General features: G+C 40.5%; 1 protein-coding gene across 6 annotated transcripts in view; it reads left to right on the top strand.

The window, feature by feature from the left end:
* MACROD2 (mono-ADP ribosylhydrolase 2) overlaps positions 1–15,989 on the top strand; it is an 887,639-nt gene that overhangs the window by 802,426 nt on the left and 69,224 nt on the right. For all 6 annotated transcript variants that reach the window (XM_061461531.1, XM_061461530.1, XM_061461529.1 and 3 more), the window contains one exon: positions 11,116–11,157. In XM_061461531.1, coding sequence (XP_061317515.1) covers positions 11,116–11,157 — 42 coding nt within the window. The remainder of the gene's footprint in view (positions 1–11,115; positions 11,158–15,989) is intronic.

The following is a 15,989-nucleotide window of genomic DNA, read 5'->3' as shown; positions in this document are numbered from 1 at the left end:
GGAGAGAATAACACTGAGATATTGCTTTAAGCTTAGAGAAAAAAACATCAAGACATTTTTAAAGCATGTCTCGCATTCCGAAACATTATGAAATGTATCTACTTTAATAGATGTGGACAAAAAAGCTTAGAAAGAATATATTCCTGGAGTTATATACATAAATAGTTATTACTTTAAACCTGGTGCATTAATAAATCCAAAAAGATATCGAAGTGCTTGAGCTAGTCAAGTGATAATGAAATGAAGCGAGAGTTACACCTCAGTGCATTAGAGTAAGTGGAATATAGATATGGGGAAATTGTTCCATTAGTTGAACATATCATTAGGCCTATTTTGCAAGTGGAATGCCAAAGAAATTAGTCGAGTAATAGTACTGATATTAAGACAACTGCCAAGAGCCTTGTCATTTGCAAACTTTAAATATATAGGGGGAAGAGGCAGAGTTCTAAGTAATTTCATGTCTTAGGAGTGTAGCAAAGCTGCTCAGAAATGCTGAGACAGTTGTCACAGCCTCAGCATTTCTGATTTAATCTCAGTAATCAGTAGCCTGTACAGAACCCGAGCCAAAGCCAGCATGCTCCAAGGGGAACACCACTTCATCTGTTACTCAGGCTTAGGATCTCATCCTAGTGGTTGTCCAGAAAAGCACTGGGTTAGAAAGTAAAGAGTCCTGATCCACACAGAATTTTCTGTTGAACCTTTGGGGGTTTGCTGAGGAGCGGTTTTATGTCCTGGTAGAAAAAGAGCAACGGTGGAAGACTATTTTGGTTGAATAACCAACCTCCTGTGCTTAAGATGGATCACTGTTCTAATGCATTAGGTGCAACAAACAGTGACTCTTTCTAATCATTCCTTTTCTTTTTACCAGTTAAGTTCTGTCTCCTGGTGGAAGGAAGTAGCCCAGCCATTCCCTTCAGCTGCGCTGGCAAATTCTCTCTGCTTAATCCGAGAGAATGGCTTGCTACATATCTTTCAGGCAAATAAAATATCCTTCCCTGCAGTTCTGGCTCAGCTGGGTTCATTGCTACTAGTATTATGAGTGAGCTTTCTGAGAAAGGAGCTGATACTTGTACCATTTTTTCTCTTGGAAGTCATTGTTTCTACATGGAGCCTAGGTACTAGACATTGCTTTTATTGTTAAATATATAAATTTATAAGCCTGACCAGGAAAATGATATTAAAACCAGTCCCCTTGAAAAGTTAGATTTACCAACAGTTGCCTTAGTGATCCATACTTTTACAATGCTATCAAAGGAGTAAAATTAAGAGTATTTGTAAACAGTTGCCAGCTGGAAGCAAGGATACCTTTTTTTTTCCCCTCCTGTATAGCGTGTATACCTAGCTACTTCATGTGTCAGGCAGATGATCTTCTAAGAACCTTTGACAAATGCTTATTTTTCATGGTGGCTGTTGTATATTATGAAAGGTTAAATTGTAATGCTTAAAGTATTTCTAAATCTATCACTGTTATCAGTGGATTGGAGAAGGGAATAATTTTTGGGGGGAAAATGTTCTTTACACAAAACTAATGTTATAAAGGGTATGTGAAGCTGCAGCATTCAAGGTTATATTGCATCCTTACTACTTTAAACAGAGTAACAAAATTACTTCACTAAAGCATTGCTAAAATTGTTAGAGAGAGGACAGGTTTGCACTTTCATTAGACCATTTGATAGATGGAAGATGCAGGCTTTTAGACTCCGTGTCCTTTCAGAGCTAATGAAAGGATGCTGAGCCCAAAAGCTTGTTCTGTTTTTTTTTTTTTGAGCCATATCAGTTGGTATTAGGAAAAAGAGAGAGAAATTGCTGCTTCTTGAAAAAAAACTTTCTGCTCTATTCCAGGTTATGACATTTAATGCATTTTCTGCTTTTGTCCTGGTTGATGAAAACACTGTCCCCTCTACCCAAAGCATATGGATAAGAGCTACTATTAATTGCCCTGTTACTTCAGGAGGATGCACAGCATCCTAGTTGTGCATAAATGTGCAAATATATTACAATTGCAGAGGAAATTCATTGTTAAGAGATCTCCCAGGCTTGGAATCAAATTGGAAACTGTCTAAATGGCTGAATGAAGGGCTTTGTATTAAAAAGGCAGATCCCTGCACTAATACGTGAGCGAACTCTTAAGTAGAGATTGTAATTTCTGTACTGGTATTGAGAAGCATCACCCTCACTGCTTAGTATGGCAGACTTCACTGGGGCTGAAGCGGTCCTGGGTGTGAGCAAAGGAATCATAAGTTAGCCCTTAGTAAGTAATCCTGTATCAAATGGGTAATTTGTTTGATAAATTTAGCCTCTCTATTTGCATTTGCAATGTTCATGAGCCGATTCATTTCCTTAATTCGTCACCTGAATGTATTCCACAAAATATTTTTCATGGGCTTCATTTTACTATGTGGAGAGGTGCCAAGCAGTTTACTGGAAGCACCTGATATCCTTTATCTGAGATTTCACCTGGGCAGTGATGTGCCTTGTAAGTCATGAGGGCTCTGGTTTTTCTTACTGGTTCAGGCAAGCATGCAAAGGCCGCTGGAAATAGACATTAGGGAGTAAGATTTGGGGAAGTTTGAAATCCCTTTGGCGTTCTCCTTCTGATCAACAAGGGGTTCTGCAAGACCCCTTGTTGAAGGACTTCATTCAGAACAGTTGGGCAGAAGCACAGCCCTGCTGTTTCCCATGGTGGATCCTTGCCCCTCAGTAACTGAGGCTTCAAAGGAAGCATTACCTGTATGAGGGAGCTGGAGGAGCCTGTGCACCTGAATAGGATGCTGGCTTTGCTCTAGTTCTCTCTCACCTGATAAAATACACTTCAACAGAAATAAGATGCTGTAAAAATTTTTCTCAATCCAGAAGTTTAATATAGACATAATGCTTAAAGCTTCTGTGCATTTTACATGTGTCTGAAATTCACCTCATGAAACCTCAAGCTAACTAAAAGTTAAAGGTGTCCATAAAACCTGTGAAACAAAATTTTGCTATGGCTTTTTGTCTTCGTTTGCCATGGCATTGATGTGCCAGTCCTACCACTCATTGCAGTTGTCTGTCTTAGCTGCTTTTGCCAGTATCTCAATGTAGTGCTGGAGGATGAACAAGCAGCATTTCAGGAGTGGTGCTTGAGAGGCTACGTATGTAATCGGTGGCTCAGATACAATTTTCAGCATCTTAAGAGATATGCAGACTATGAGGGGGTTCCATGGCATTGGGTTTCCGGTACCTAATAAAAAGTTAATGGGCACTTTATTCCTTCAGTTTGAATCCTAACTAAACTTGCTGGTACTATCCCTTTGAATTATTTCCTGGCTAACTGCTGACAGAGCATTGCTCTAGACTTTGGCTGTGTGTTGAAAGTATCAATTCCCTCAAAATTTGGGCTTGGATCCTCTGGTTGTACGCAGTTTGACAGAGGCTCATGACATTGCTTGCTCTATGGTCTGGAAAATTGTTTGCCTCCTCATTCCTGATAGCAGCAATGGCACGGCTTGGAGCAGGGTATGGATAGACCATAACTGTGTCAAGAGCAACACTCAAGAGCTTTGCTAAGCAGAACTTCCTCCTCTTTACTCCAGTAGCATCTTGCAGACATTTTCTTTGTCTCCTCTGGTCAAACTGACAATGGAGCTTGCAGTCAATCCAGAATTCAGGGGAAATGGCTGCTTCTATGTATTTGTCAGTTCCAAATCCCTGAGCTCTCCAGCTCCTGGGATGGTGCCTGGATAAGGGCTGTATTGAAACAGTGAAGTGGGAGGCAGTGAGGATGTCCTTGAAAAGCACAGGGGTTATACAGATGCAAGAACGAGGCTGCTGCGTGCATTTACAGTGTGGGAGAGCACAGGGAAGATGATGAGTGCAGTAATTAGAAGGATGACTATGGAGCAATTATTTACCATCTCTTATAACACAAGAAACACAAGGTATGCCAGGAAATGATGAACTGGGATGAAAACAGGCAAAAGGAAGTAGTTGTGTTTTTCACCCAGCACATCGTTAGGGTCTAAGAATGCTCACTTTGAGGTGATGCAGAGCCTGTAGGTCTTAAATATAGTTAAAAAGAGGATTAGCTCAACCACCAGAGGACAGGTCCAACAGTGGCTGTTAATCAGCATGGTCTATATGTAGCCTTAGGCTCTGGGAGAGGCTGCAGGAAGGAGAGAGGGAAGTGTATTGCTGTTCTGTACTCAGTCCTTCACACATGGATGCCTGGCTCCAGCAGGTGAACAAGCAGAAGCTTTCTCCGTATAGCATCAGATGTGAATAAATCAGGGATCTTTTCTTTCTGCTGTGTTGTATATTTGGGCATCCCATGTAAAACATTCCAAATGCACTTTTTTATCATTCCCAGAATTATCCTGTCCTCTCTGGCCACTGATACCAAATCACTTCTAATTGCAAATGCTTTTAACTGCAAAGTGCTTCATTGCAAAGGATGCAGTTAAGTTTGCGCTTGTCTCATTTGTCCCAACCTCTGCCTTAGGTTACTGATGGGATTTTGTTAGGGGTTTGAATTTAGAAAAGTGTCACCACATGCAAAACATACCATTTTGTGTGTGACTACATTAGCATACATGGGGGTGAGAAATCCACTTTAGCACTTGTAAACAAAGCCCAGTTGTTTCCAGTGTTTTAGGGCACAGAGGAAATAAGGAAGTTTTGCAATAGGTTCTGTTTTAAAAAGTGATGTTTATTTTCCCAAGGAGCGCCTCATTCCTTTTGTGTAAGGTAGAAGCATCTGGGAAATAGAAATCCAAATCTGATCCTAGCTGTGAGCACCATTTCCTGCACAGGGATAATGTTGTCCAGTTCCCTAGCAGTGGGAATGGCAGCTGCCACATAGCCTTCTATGCAGCTGAGGCTTGTACACGTATATGTATTTTACAGCAGATCAAGTGATACAGCACATAAAAGAAGCCATCTATGTGGTGACAGGAAAAAACAGTGCCTAACTTCTTAGGAGATTGGTACTAAGGATTTCTATTTGATATGGCTTCAAAAGCTACAAACACATTGTACATTCAGTGAGACTCTGGTGTTGTGGGACTGGTGTAACTAAGCAACGCGGGAAGAAAAACTGCACCGATGCTGCAGCAAGGCCAGGATGTACAGAGTGTATCAGAGGAAGTTTCTTTATAATCAGACTAAAAATTTTCATTAAACTTGCTTAGTGTCAGATGGAGCTTTATGTAGTGCCTATTGCTGCGTATGCAGGATTGCATGATTAAAGGATACAAATGTTCACAACCGAAAGAAGACCTATTTTTCATTCCAAAGCAGAAAAGGTTCTTTTGTTTTACCGTGTTCTTTTTTACGTCTACTTCTTACGAGCACTGAGGACAAGGGAAAGCTTTATGGAAAGTATAATTTTTAACAACTCGATGTGAAAAGAATCAGGCCTGGGTTTAGTTGATCTCATCTGGCAGTGATTTCCAAATCTGCTTTTCCTCAAAGAAAACATTGCCTTTTCCTGTGTTATTGGTCAGTGTGTTGTATTCTCCCAGCGGAGAACTGAGTTGGAAGGATCGAAACAACCAAAAGACCTTGTGAGTTTCTAGGTTATTGCAAACCTCATATGTACGTTTGGGCTTCATCAAACCCTAGGGTGTTCTCATGTGCTTTACTATGCTAGAAAATAGGTTGAGATGGACATAGAGCCTCTGTACTATTATGAAGCTCCTGTTGGGTAGCTGCAGTGGTTGTAAGCAATCGAAAAGAAGTGACTTTTCAATAACTAAGGATTGAAAATGCACAAGACGTGACTGTAAAGCTCCGTAAGGATATTATGATGATCATGAAGACCCATGGGTGAAACTTTGGGACAAGATTGTGGGAAGATGTGTTGTGGAGAGAAATATGGAGAGTGAGAACCCACTGGGTCTTTTCAGTTGCTGGAAACCTGATAATGTCACAATTTAGACAGCTTGCATGAGGCAAGTACCCTGGCCCACCCTGCTGCCTACTCAGGGTTGGAGACAAGATGCAAGCAGAGATGGCCCCAAAATCCATTTTCCAAAATGTTGCGAGGTTGTTGTGCTGCACATCGTCTGCTGTTCTATGGAAACTGCACAGGCAGATCATGGAGTACCTGCTCAGTGAGTGTTTCACGGCAGGAACTTTTTCAGCTGGACCCCTGGTTTTATATAGTAAATAAGCTCAACAGGATGGCTGGAGCTGTCAGTACTGTAGGTTTTATGGGGGCTTTTGTGTTTGTCTTGTTTTGAAACATCATCAGCAGTACGATCACCAACTTGCCACTTCAGCCTCCTGTAGAGCTCTGCCCATCTCATTGCTCTGTTGCCAGTGCGTGTGCATGCAGCCTGACGAGGGGAGACCGGTCTGTTCCCAGCGTCCTCCCAGTTCCTCCCTGGTTATGTTCAGTACATGGAGCCGCACTCGCACGGGGAGCAGGCTGAGGCATGTGTGTTGGCTGAAAATGAGGAAATGTCTGGAAATTTTGATCAACCCGGAGAAGGGAAGGCTCCAGGGACACCTTAGAGCAGCTTCCAGTACCTAAAGGGCTCCTACAAGGAATCTGGAGAGGGACTTTTTACAAAGGCCTGTAGGGGTAGGACAAGGGGAAGTGGCTTTAAACTGGCAGATATTAGATTAGAGATTAGGAAAACATTCTTCCCTGTGAGGGTGCTGAGGTGCTGGCAGCGGGTGCCCAGAGAAGCTGTGGCTGCCCCATCCCTGGCAGTGTTCAAGGCCAGGTTGGACGGGGCATGGAGCAACCTGGTCTAGTGGAAGGTGTCCCTGCCCGTGGCAGGGGTTGGAACTGAATGAGCTTTAAGGTCCCTTCCAACCCAAACCATCCTTGATTCTATGAAATCAGGCGACAGCAGAAAGTGCTGAGAAAAGGAACAGAACCTGAGGGATGAAACAAGGCAGCTGAGGAAAGGTTAGAGGAAGGCAGGGAGGAGCTAGCAGAGATGTTGAGGGAGCGCTGGCAGCCTGGGATACAAGCCCTGAATGCAGATGAAACAGCAGCCTCCTGCAGTGTGGAGCTGGCTCTCAACTGAGAGCTCTTCAATGCATGCACAGTTAAAAATAAAAGGTGTTTGTACAGCGTTGGCTCTGCGTGCTAATATGAAGTAGAATGCAAATAGAAGCATGAGCAGCAAGGAGGCAGCAGTCTAATGGCTTTGGGGATTAGCAGCGGTATTTAAAGCCTTTCACCTCTCTGTTCCTAACATAAATCTTAACACAGATTGATGGTCTTAGCCATCTGGCTTGTGTTTGCTTATATGCAATGACTAGTGAGACAGAGAAAGAACCTCAGCAGCAAGGCAAAGGGAAAAATAAAAAGTATATGACAGAAGAAGGCATCCTCTTCCCCAGTGTCAGTAAGAGCAGCTATAGTGCAATTACTCTGTTTCACAGAGCTCGGCAGGTTAACAAGGGAGAGGGGAATGAAGGAGTAACAGGCATCACTTGCTACATGACTCTAAAAGGGAGCCTGTGACTTGTACAAATGTGCATATTCCGAGCAGCTTGCTCCCAAATGCAAAGTTCTGTGCTCTTCCGAGACATAGTTATCCCAGACAGCACGAGTTAGGGGTGAGTTTCAATCACAGGTTGACTCTCAGATATAAATCATTTTATACTGGACTGGAAACTGCTCTCCCATACATTGCCAATCCAATACGTTAATTTTATATACTACAGCCCAATTTACATGCCAGAAAATCTTGCACTCTCAACCATATCCCACATTTTGGATTAGATGGCTTCCTTGTATCCTAAGCCTTCTAAATACTGATGTGTGTTTTCTCGGGGGTGGACTGGCACTTGCAGGCAATCACTGCCAGCTTTCCTCTATCTCAGGGCTGCAAGGTCTGCAATTTCTTTTCCAGCAAGGCCATCTTGGTAGAGCTTCCCAAAATCCAGGGCTTTAATGGGGAAGCGACATGAAAGGTCGCTGTTCTGCATCTGTAGCCAAAAGGGTAATGAAAGTGGGTACATGCATACACACACTATAACATGTTTTCCTAGTCACAGAATTATAGAATAGTTAGGGTTGGAAAGGACCTTAAGATCATCAAGTTCCAACCCCCCTGCCATGGGCAGGGGCACCTCACACTAAACCATGTCACCCAAGGCTCTGTCCAGCCTGTCCCTGAACACCACCAGGGATGAAGCATTCACATCTTCCTTGGGCAACCCATTCCAGTGCCTCACCACCATAACAATAAAGAACTTTTTCCTCATATCCAATCTAAACTTCCCCTGTTTCAGTTTTAACCCATTACCCCTTGTTCTATCACTACAGTCCCTAATGACAAGTCCTTCTTCCAGCCCTTGGGTAAAGGAGAGAGTTACAGAGGAACCTCAGCTATAGTCTGTCAGGTGGGAGAGTTTGGCCAAGAAATATTGATGATATGTTTTTAAGGAAGTGTTTACTCGTATCAAAGACTCACTCTTGGATTCTTTTGTGGTTTTACTTGATTTTGCTTTGAGATTCACTGTCTGTGATGCGTATTTCAAACCAAAGTAAACCTCCAGAAGGCATCCTCTAGATGGGGTAAGAAAAACGCATAGTGAACATAAAAAAAACCACCCCAAGACCTAGGTATTGCAAATCTAGTTTATGGCCATCTTGGCACTGATTTTGCTTCATATTAGGTACATAGAGGTTCAGTAAAAAATACTTTTACTTGCTTTTACTTCTTCAGAACCAGGAACCAAGAAACTGACTTTAATATGATTCTTTTGGGGCAAAAGTGAATGAATTTTGGATATTGATTTCTAAAACACTGGGGTTTTTTATCTCAAGTAATTGATTTTGGCATAAAGCTCTGTCAACTAAACATGGTGTTTATCACTTCAGACAGCCACACCAAGGTCAGTGAAAGAGACCGCTTTATATTCAACAGGGCAGCACTTCCACTAGACGCATTCATAGTGTGAGAGTAGGAATTCTAGACACATGAAGTGACTGGGGAGTCGTGTGCCAAAGTGCAGCTCAGATTCAGATCCAATTTGGGGTCCACAAAGGCACCACAATGACCCAGAGATCATGTCACAAAACAGCTGGGAGCCCAACTCCCATTTTCAGAAATGATGTAAGGACTTTACTGCCTTTTAGTGAGACTTAGGCTCCTATTCCCAGAAAAGAAAACAGCCTTTAACTCACAATTAGTTCACAAAAACAGTTTTTGCCTCTTCATAATTATATTGCATAATGACTTCACTACTTTTTAATAACATCAGATTTCTTGTCTGTGTCCATTATCAGCAGCTTAGAAGCTATTCTGTTGCTTTGGGAATTTCAGATTCCAAGTCGCTTACAGAACTATAATTAAGAACTTCCGCAGAAGACCAGGTGATATATGTATGTTAAGATATTATGTTCTGCTGATTTAGTGTAAAGTCTTAGATTAATTTGAAATTTTATCGTGGTGGTTTCATTATAAACGCTTCCATGTAAAGAACATGTTATTGGAAACTGAATAATTAATAATCTCTGTGTTAACCAAATGTTTTCTGAGTGCTTTGCTGAAAAATGTCAGGACTCCAGTTGAAAATCCTGGCTCTGTTGAAGTCAGTGGCAGAATTCCCATTGGCTTTAACAAGATTTTTCATTTTCTTGTCTCAAAAATTACCTGTCAAAGCTCCTTAAAGTTTCTGTGTAAAAATTCGTATTTGTACAGTAGGGGTTCATGTGCCTTTTTGATCTCCAAAACAACTGTTTGCAGAATAAGGAGAAAGGAAGTAAAATCTGCAGTGATAGTTTTCAGTCCTGGTCCTTCGGGCTAGACTAAAGTGGACTCAAGAGAGGTGTTACTGGCTGCTGTATAGTGGGTTCTGAAAGTCCTGCCCTCCAGATCATGTCTGAATGAGGTGGAAGGGGAGAAGAATGGATACAGATCCATCTACTGTAGGTTCACAAGCATCCATTAAAATTCTCAGCCTCATGATTTTAATGCTTGTAACAAACACAAGGCCTCTATTATTAACCAGTTGTTCTGTTCTTATGTTTCTTAAAATAAAGTATCAGCCTCCAAATCTTGATGAAAGCAGAACTTAATCCTCATAGTGTGTGTCATAGAGTTGTAGTATAGTTTGGATTGGAACGACCTTTGCAGATCATCTAGTCCAATCCCCTTGCAATGAGCAGGGACATCTTCAACTAGATCAGGTTGCCCAGAACTGCATCCAGCCTGGCCCTGAATATCTCCAGGGATGATGCATCCATCACCTCTCTGGGCAACCTGTGCCAGTGTCACAGCATTTGGATAAAGATCTGACCCTGCATATTTAGGACCTAAGTACGACTGCTAGTTTCTGTTACTATTGATCATCATATTGCAAAACTCCTTTGGGTTCAAATGGCTAAATAATATGCACATACACAAGTTTGAAAGATGCCAAGTTTTCAATGGAAACTGTAGGCTCGCTACAGAATTTGCACATGCCCAAAACCATTTAAAAGGGTACAAATGGAGTCTAGATGAGTTAGGAACATAGTTGACATAAAGTTCTGTGGTCATCAAGCTCTCCGTTAGATGTTTAAGGCTCTGGAATACTGAATTATTTAGATGTTAACTAAGGCTACTGATTTTTGTCTCACCAAAAATACTTGTAGTATGAAATTCCTTCGTTACAGAAGTGCAGCTTTTTGCAGAAGGAAAGAATCTGCTTTCTTCATATAGCATCTTAATAATGACAAGTGTTCGATTCTTGGCTAGCCCAAGTTTCATCTTAACCTTTCCTGTCTGGCAAATTCATAGTAACTTCTTCATGTTATATGATTTCTGGATAACTAGTTCTCTTTTAACATAGTCAGCTGTTCTCAGGTAACAAAGCAAACTGAAACTTAACAAGCAAACACTCTGATGGAAAAAAGAATGCAGTTTCATTTTATACAAGCCATAATTTGCAGAAATCTGTAAATTATACTGAAAATGTTTCCCCTGTTTTTATTCCCTGCGTTTCCTGTATGTGGTCGTAACAGTCCAGTATCAAGGCCTTCTTTTCTCATCCACCTCCAGATCTTGCTGTAAAATGTTAAATGGGAGGAGGCAAACTAAGATATGAGCAATTTGAAACATGGAATATTTAATTTTAGGTATTTCCTGGTATTCTTAATAATCAGTTTCTTTCAATATTTTTTTTTGACAGATGATGCTAATGAAGATGGGACTAAGCTGAATGAAGAGACAGGTGAGTAAACAATATTTTGTGCTAAAATATATCACTTCTCCAGAGCATCAACTGAACTGAAAGAATTCTTGAAACTAATTGCCTTGGTTGTGATAAGCAGTGCCAATCATTTATTGCCAATGCTACAACAGTCATCTCTGTTTCTTAACAGAGGGTAAACCATCCCTGTTAATAAAAAATAAACAGTAAGAATGGCTGAGGGTACCTTTTTGGTGTCATCATCTGTAATGAGCCTCTGGTTGATGTTTTTTATTAATAACTAGTTTGAATATGAATGGGAAATAATTAAAATTCTGCAGTCTCTTTGTGTGTGAAAGGGTGTGAATACAGCAATTCGTGAGTCATCTGCAGTTCTGATCAGTGGCCATGGTTTGTTTGCAATGAAAATGGTAGCAAAACTCTCCCACAGCCTCTTGAATCATACAATCATAAAATAATTAGGGTTGGAAAGGACCTTAAGATCATCTAGTTCCAACCCCCCTGCCGTGGGCAGGGACATGTTGGACAGTATTTCAGAGGACTTTTTTCCCAATCCAAGTTTGTTGTTTAAAACAAATGTTGATGTTTAGGGTTTGGTGGTGTAAATAGGCTTGAAATGGAAATGGTGGATAGGTATAAAGAAAGGCCTGAGGAACAAGAAGAGGAAAGGACAGAGGATTAGACATTTCCCACGAGGACAAAAGCTTCCAGTCAGAAGACTTCTGCTATTTCTTTGTAGAGAGCGTCATCTACTTCATCTTCTTGATCAGGCTTTTTGTAACAGGCTTCTATCACAGCACTGTGTGTTTCTTTCCCTGATGACCTTCACCTAGAGGTTCTCAGTGGACATCTCCTTTTCCATAAGAGACTTCTGTGGTGCAGGACCTCCTCTTCTATGCAACATAGCTCTCCCTACTCTTCTCTGCCTTTCCTTCCCGAGCAGCAGGTACCCATCTGTGACAGCGCACCAGGCATGTGCACTGTCCCCAGATCTCTGTGACCCTAATCCCATCATAGCCCAGTGACTGTGCAGGAACTTACAGTTCTTCTCATTATGAAAAGATAGGAGATGATTGGAAAGGAGAGCCACACAGAGAGAGAGATACACCAGCCAGAAAACAGAGGTAAAAGCTTTTGAAGCAATATGTTGGATGCTTAAATCGTCAAGATTGTCCTAAAGACAAGTGGATTATGATGATTTATGCAACTGGTTAATTAGCTTAGAAATACTTGAAGAATGGTGTATATGCACAGATGTGAAAACATGGATATTCATAGATACGTGTTACACTGATGGATTAGCACATTCTTGTATGGCTGTTCTGGCCTGCTGATTTTATTACATATAATAACTTTTTCGTGTGAAGATCTCAGGATAGGAACTTTCAGAAATTTTAATACAATTAGTGTGATTGATATAGTTGTACGTAGATACATAAAAGTAGAAAAATAAAGACAGTCATCAAACAACAAATACTTGCCAAAGATTATTCTACAGTTGAATTTTGCAGTATTCATCTAATGTTTCCAGTGTTGCTTTTTAGCATTATCGTGGCATGTATACTTTTATAAGACCAATTAGTCTGCTTTTTTTGACTTGTTGCTTTTATGGAGATTATGCAAATTGCATTGATTTTTTAAAAAGCATTTTAAATTAGAATTAAAAGGAAGTACATTTCCACTTAATGGCTGGTCTCTTTTTTTCTTGCCTTGTATCCTTCACAGCTTCATTAATTTAGGTGAAGCTACATATCTGCTCTGGGAAATTATCACTGAATTAAGTCATCTGAGGAATTTATTTCCCCACCTGTTTCTTTGTGCTTATGAGATAGAGGAGAGCATAGCTTCCCTCATAGATTTGCCTGTAAGGCTCTGTGAGCTTCAACATGTTCTTGGTTATTTCTTTATCACTTGGAGATATTTTGGGAGTCAGTTCATTGATTGTCAGCAGTCAATACCTACAGCTAAAAAGAAGTGTCTTGTGTATCTGCTCCAGTAGTGGGGCAGAGGTACAAATGTTATGTCCTTTTGACCTATTTGTGTATGAATATTCTAATAATAGTAGAATGTATTAACAGGAATAATAATTACATAGTTTCTGCCTTGAGGGGAGTTTTCATTTTTTTACTCAGATTTGTATCAGTTTGAAGGATATCTGCTTTTCCCTGTTCTAAGGGAAATACAGAGTAGCAACTTGTAGTCACCACTCGAGATATTAATTGAATAATCATTCTTCATTCCACTTGACTTCATGGGTCATGACTCCAACAGATGGAGTCAGCAGTTGGCACCAATACTGATGACCCTGTTTTTTTGAGCTGTCCATATTCAATCTGCTTTGGGGTTATTTCTCCAATTCCTGTACTTAAGAAGAAAAAAATAAAGGTTGAAAAGAAATGTTGGGCTCCTGGAGAGCACATATTGCAGACATGTGCAGGATCTTAGGCAGAGATCCAGGTATTCTAAATTTCACCTAAGTTCCTATACCTCCAACTTCTACTGGTTGGGTGTTTCTGAGGGCCAACATCAAAACAGGAGAAAATCCAGAGAGAATAAGGACAAAAATGAGCTGTCCACTCTGTATCTGTGCCAGTTTTTATTTGAAGAATGTAGTAGAATGAGCTGGAGGTTATAGAATTTAAAGATGGTGACAAGAATTAGGGGGGAAAAAACCACAGATCCTGGTCTGGTAACAGCTGAAGTCAGTGGGAATCTGTCTGCTGACTTCAGTGCACACCAGATCAGGCCTTGGGAAAAGCTAGAGAATTAGCTGGCAGTAAGGAATAACAGATGACCAAATGTGTGTATTATTGAGTAATGGATACGTTATGAAAGTAATCTGTCTTGTGTTTCCACCACCTTGAAGTGCAAATATCTCATTACATGCAGGAAGATCTTTATATGATTTCTCTTCAAAATAAATAAGGGAATACCTTAATTACATCTGCCAGATAATGTCCATTAATATCTACATTAATACGATGAAATCAACAAGCATAATGATCATTTTAGCCAGTTAATCACATAACGGCACTGCTTATATTGGATGTACTAGAATAAGAAAAACATTTAAAAAATAAAAATAACCTAGTCTTATTAAATATACATACCCAAACCCACTCTTTTAATGGTGTTTGACTCACGGGATTTTAACCCATCGGTTTGTTATTCTGGATGCTGTATCTTGTAGCAGCTGCTGACTTAACGGCACCATTTAATTTAAAGTGCTTTGATGTTATCATATGTCACACAGTTTGCTGTTAGAACAGCTTGAGTCAAAAGGGCAGATAGAGTAGTAGCGGGTATGGACCTGTGCAGTTCCACATCTCAGCTTTCCTTTGTGAATGATTTCCCACATAAGCAAAGAGAAGGACCAGGTGACCTAATAGTCCTGTCTACCTTTAACTTCAGTGATTTAACACTACAGAGTCATGATGCTTAATGTTTCAAGCTCCATTAAGGGAAGATTATTCTAAACTTTAACTTCCGAAGGATTTTGCTTTTATATCCACAGATTCACATATCCATGCACAGAATCGTGCAGTGTAATAATACTACCATAATTGCATGTGCAATTGCAGTGATTGCATGTGGAAATTATAGAAGCATGTGCTATTAGGAGAAGCACAGTCCAGATTCTTACAGCCTAGAATGGCAGGACAAAGGATCTCATTCACACTAACAAGAGAATCCTTGAATCAAGAAATGGTTTGGGTTGGAAGGGACCTTAAAGATCATCCAGTTCCAACCCCCTGCCATGGGCAGCGACAGCTTCCAGTAGACCAGATTGCTCAAAGTCCCATCCAACCCGCCTTAAACAATTCCGGGAAACCCTATATGTATGCTGTATAAATACAGTATTTCTTTATGTGTTTCACTGTGTGCACACTCTTGTACTTGGATATAGGTTTTGGAGGGAGTCTTTCTTTTTTACCTGAGGTGAAAATAGCAGTCACTTGTAACCAGGGAGATTTGGAAGTTGTGAGAGATTTTGGGAATAACTTACTTGGAGACAGACTGTGAGATTTAAGTGACTTGTTGGCCCTCTGAATCAGCCTATAAAGAAGAATCATTTCTCCCAATGTTAGAGCTCAGAAACCTTTTTGCACAGATGATCACAATGAGAAAAGCTTTCAGTATGATCAGTTCATACACTTGTCTGGGTGTGCTGGTTTTAAACAGAAATTTGCAGGCAAAATTTCTGTAATGCTTGGCTAGCTGTTCTGAAAAACATACATACTGGTGGAGAGCAGAAAGGGTTAAGAGTTATATTTTGACCGTAATACAAAGACATTATTTTAAAGCCTGTGCAAATCCTTTTCTGTGTCTGGAATAAGGGAAATCTGCTAAAAAGCAGTGAAATTGTGATTGAAATCTTATTCTCCTGGGACACTGCCTCTGCAGCCTTTTGTGAGCATTTTAAGGTCCTTTATAGAGTGCAAAAAGATAATTTCTTTTGAGATAGTAACAGTTCTGACTTCTCTGAATGTAATCTTTCTCCCTCTCCATCTTTCTGCTGTCAATTAAGTTGTTGGTTATATGATCTAATGTATTCAGATACTCCTGACAGACCTGGCTGGACATTTGCACTTAAACTTGACATTTGACTTGTGGGACTAGTGGAAGCCTCACAGATTGGTTAGATGATAAAATTCCTCACTAGAGGGGTGAGTGTTGATTGAAACACTCCTATTGATTCAGTCCCCTGATGTGAATCGTTGTCAACCAAAAAAGGGAGCGTGGCAGGTAGTTCAGAGTGATATTAGGACCAAAGAAGATCTGCGTCAATATGGTCCATTATAAATATTCAGGTTGTTTTTTAAAAGAATGGGAGAATGTTGGCAGGAATCAAT

The sequence above is a fragment of the Pezoporus flaviventris genome, unplaced genomic scaffold, assembly GCF_033815535.1.
Source record: "Pezoporus flaviventris isolate CSIRO_AGI_PZ_B2104156 unplaced genomic scaffold, CSIRO_AGI_Pfla_v1 ptg000031l, whole genome shotgun sequence".
Classification (NCBI taxonomy): domain Eukaryota; kingdom Metazoa; phylum Chordata; class Aves; order Psittaciformes; family Psittacidae; genus Pezoporus; species Pezoporus flaviventris.
Note: the sequence above shows the minus strand (reverse complement) of the source record. Positions and strands in the feature narration are given on the sequence as shown.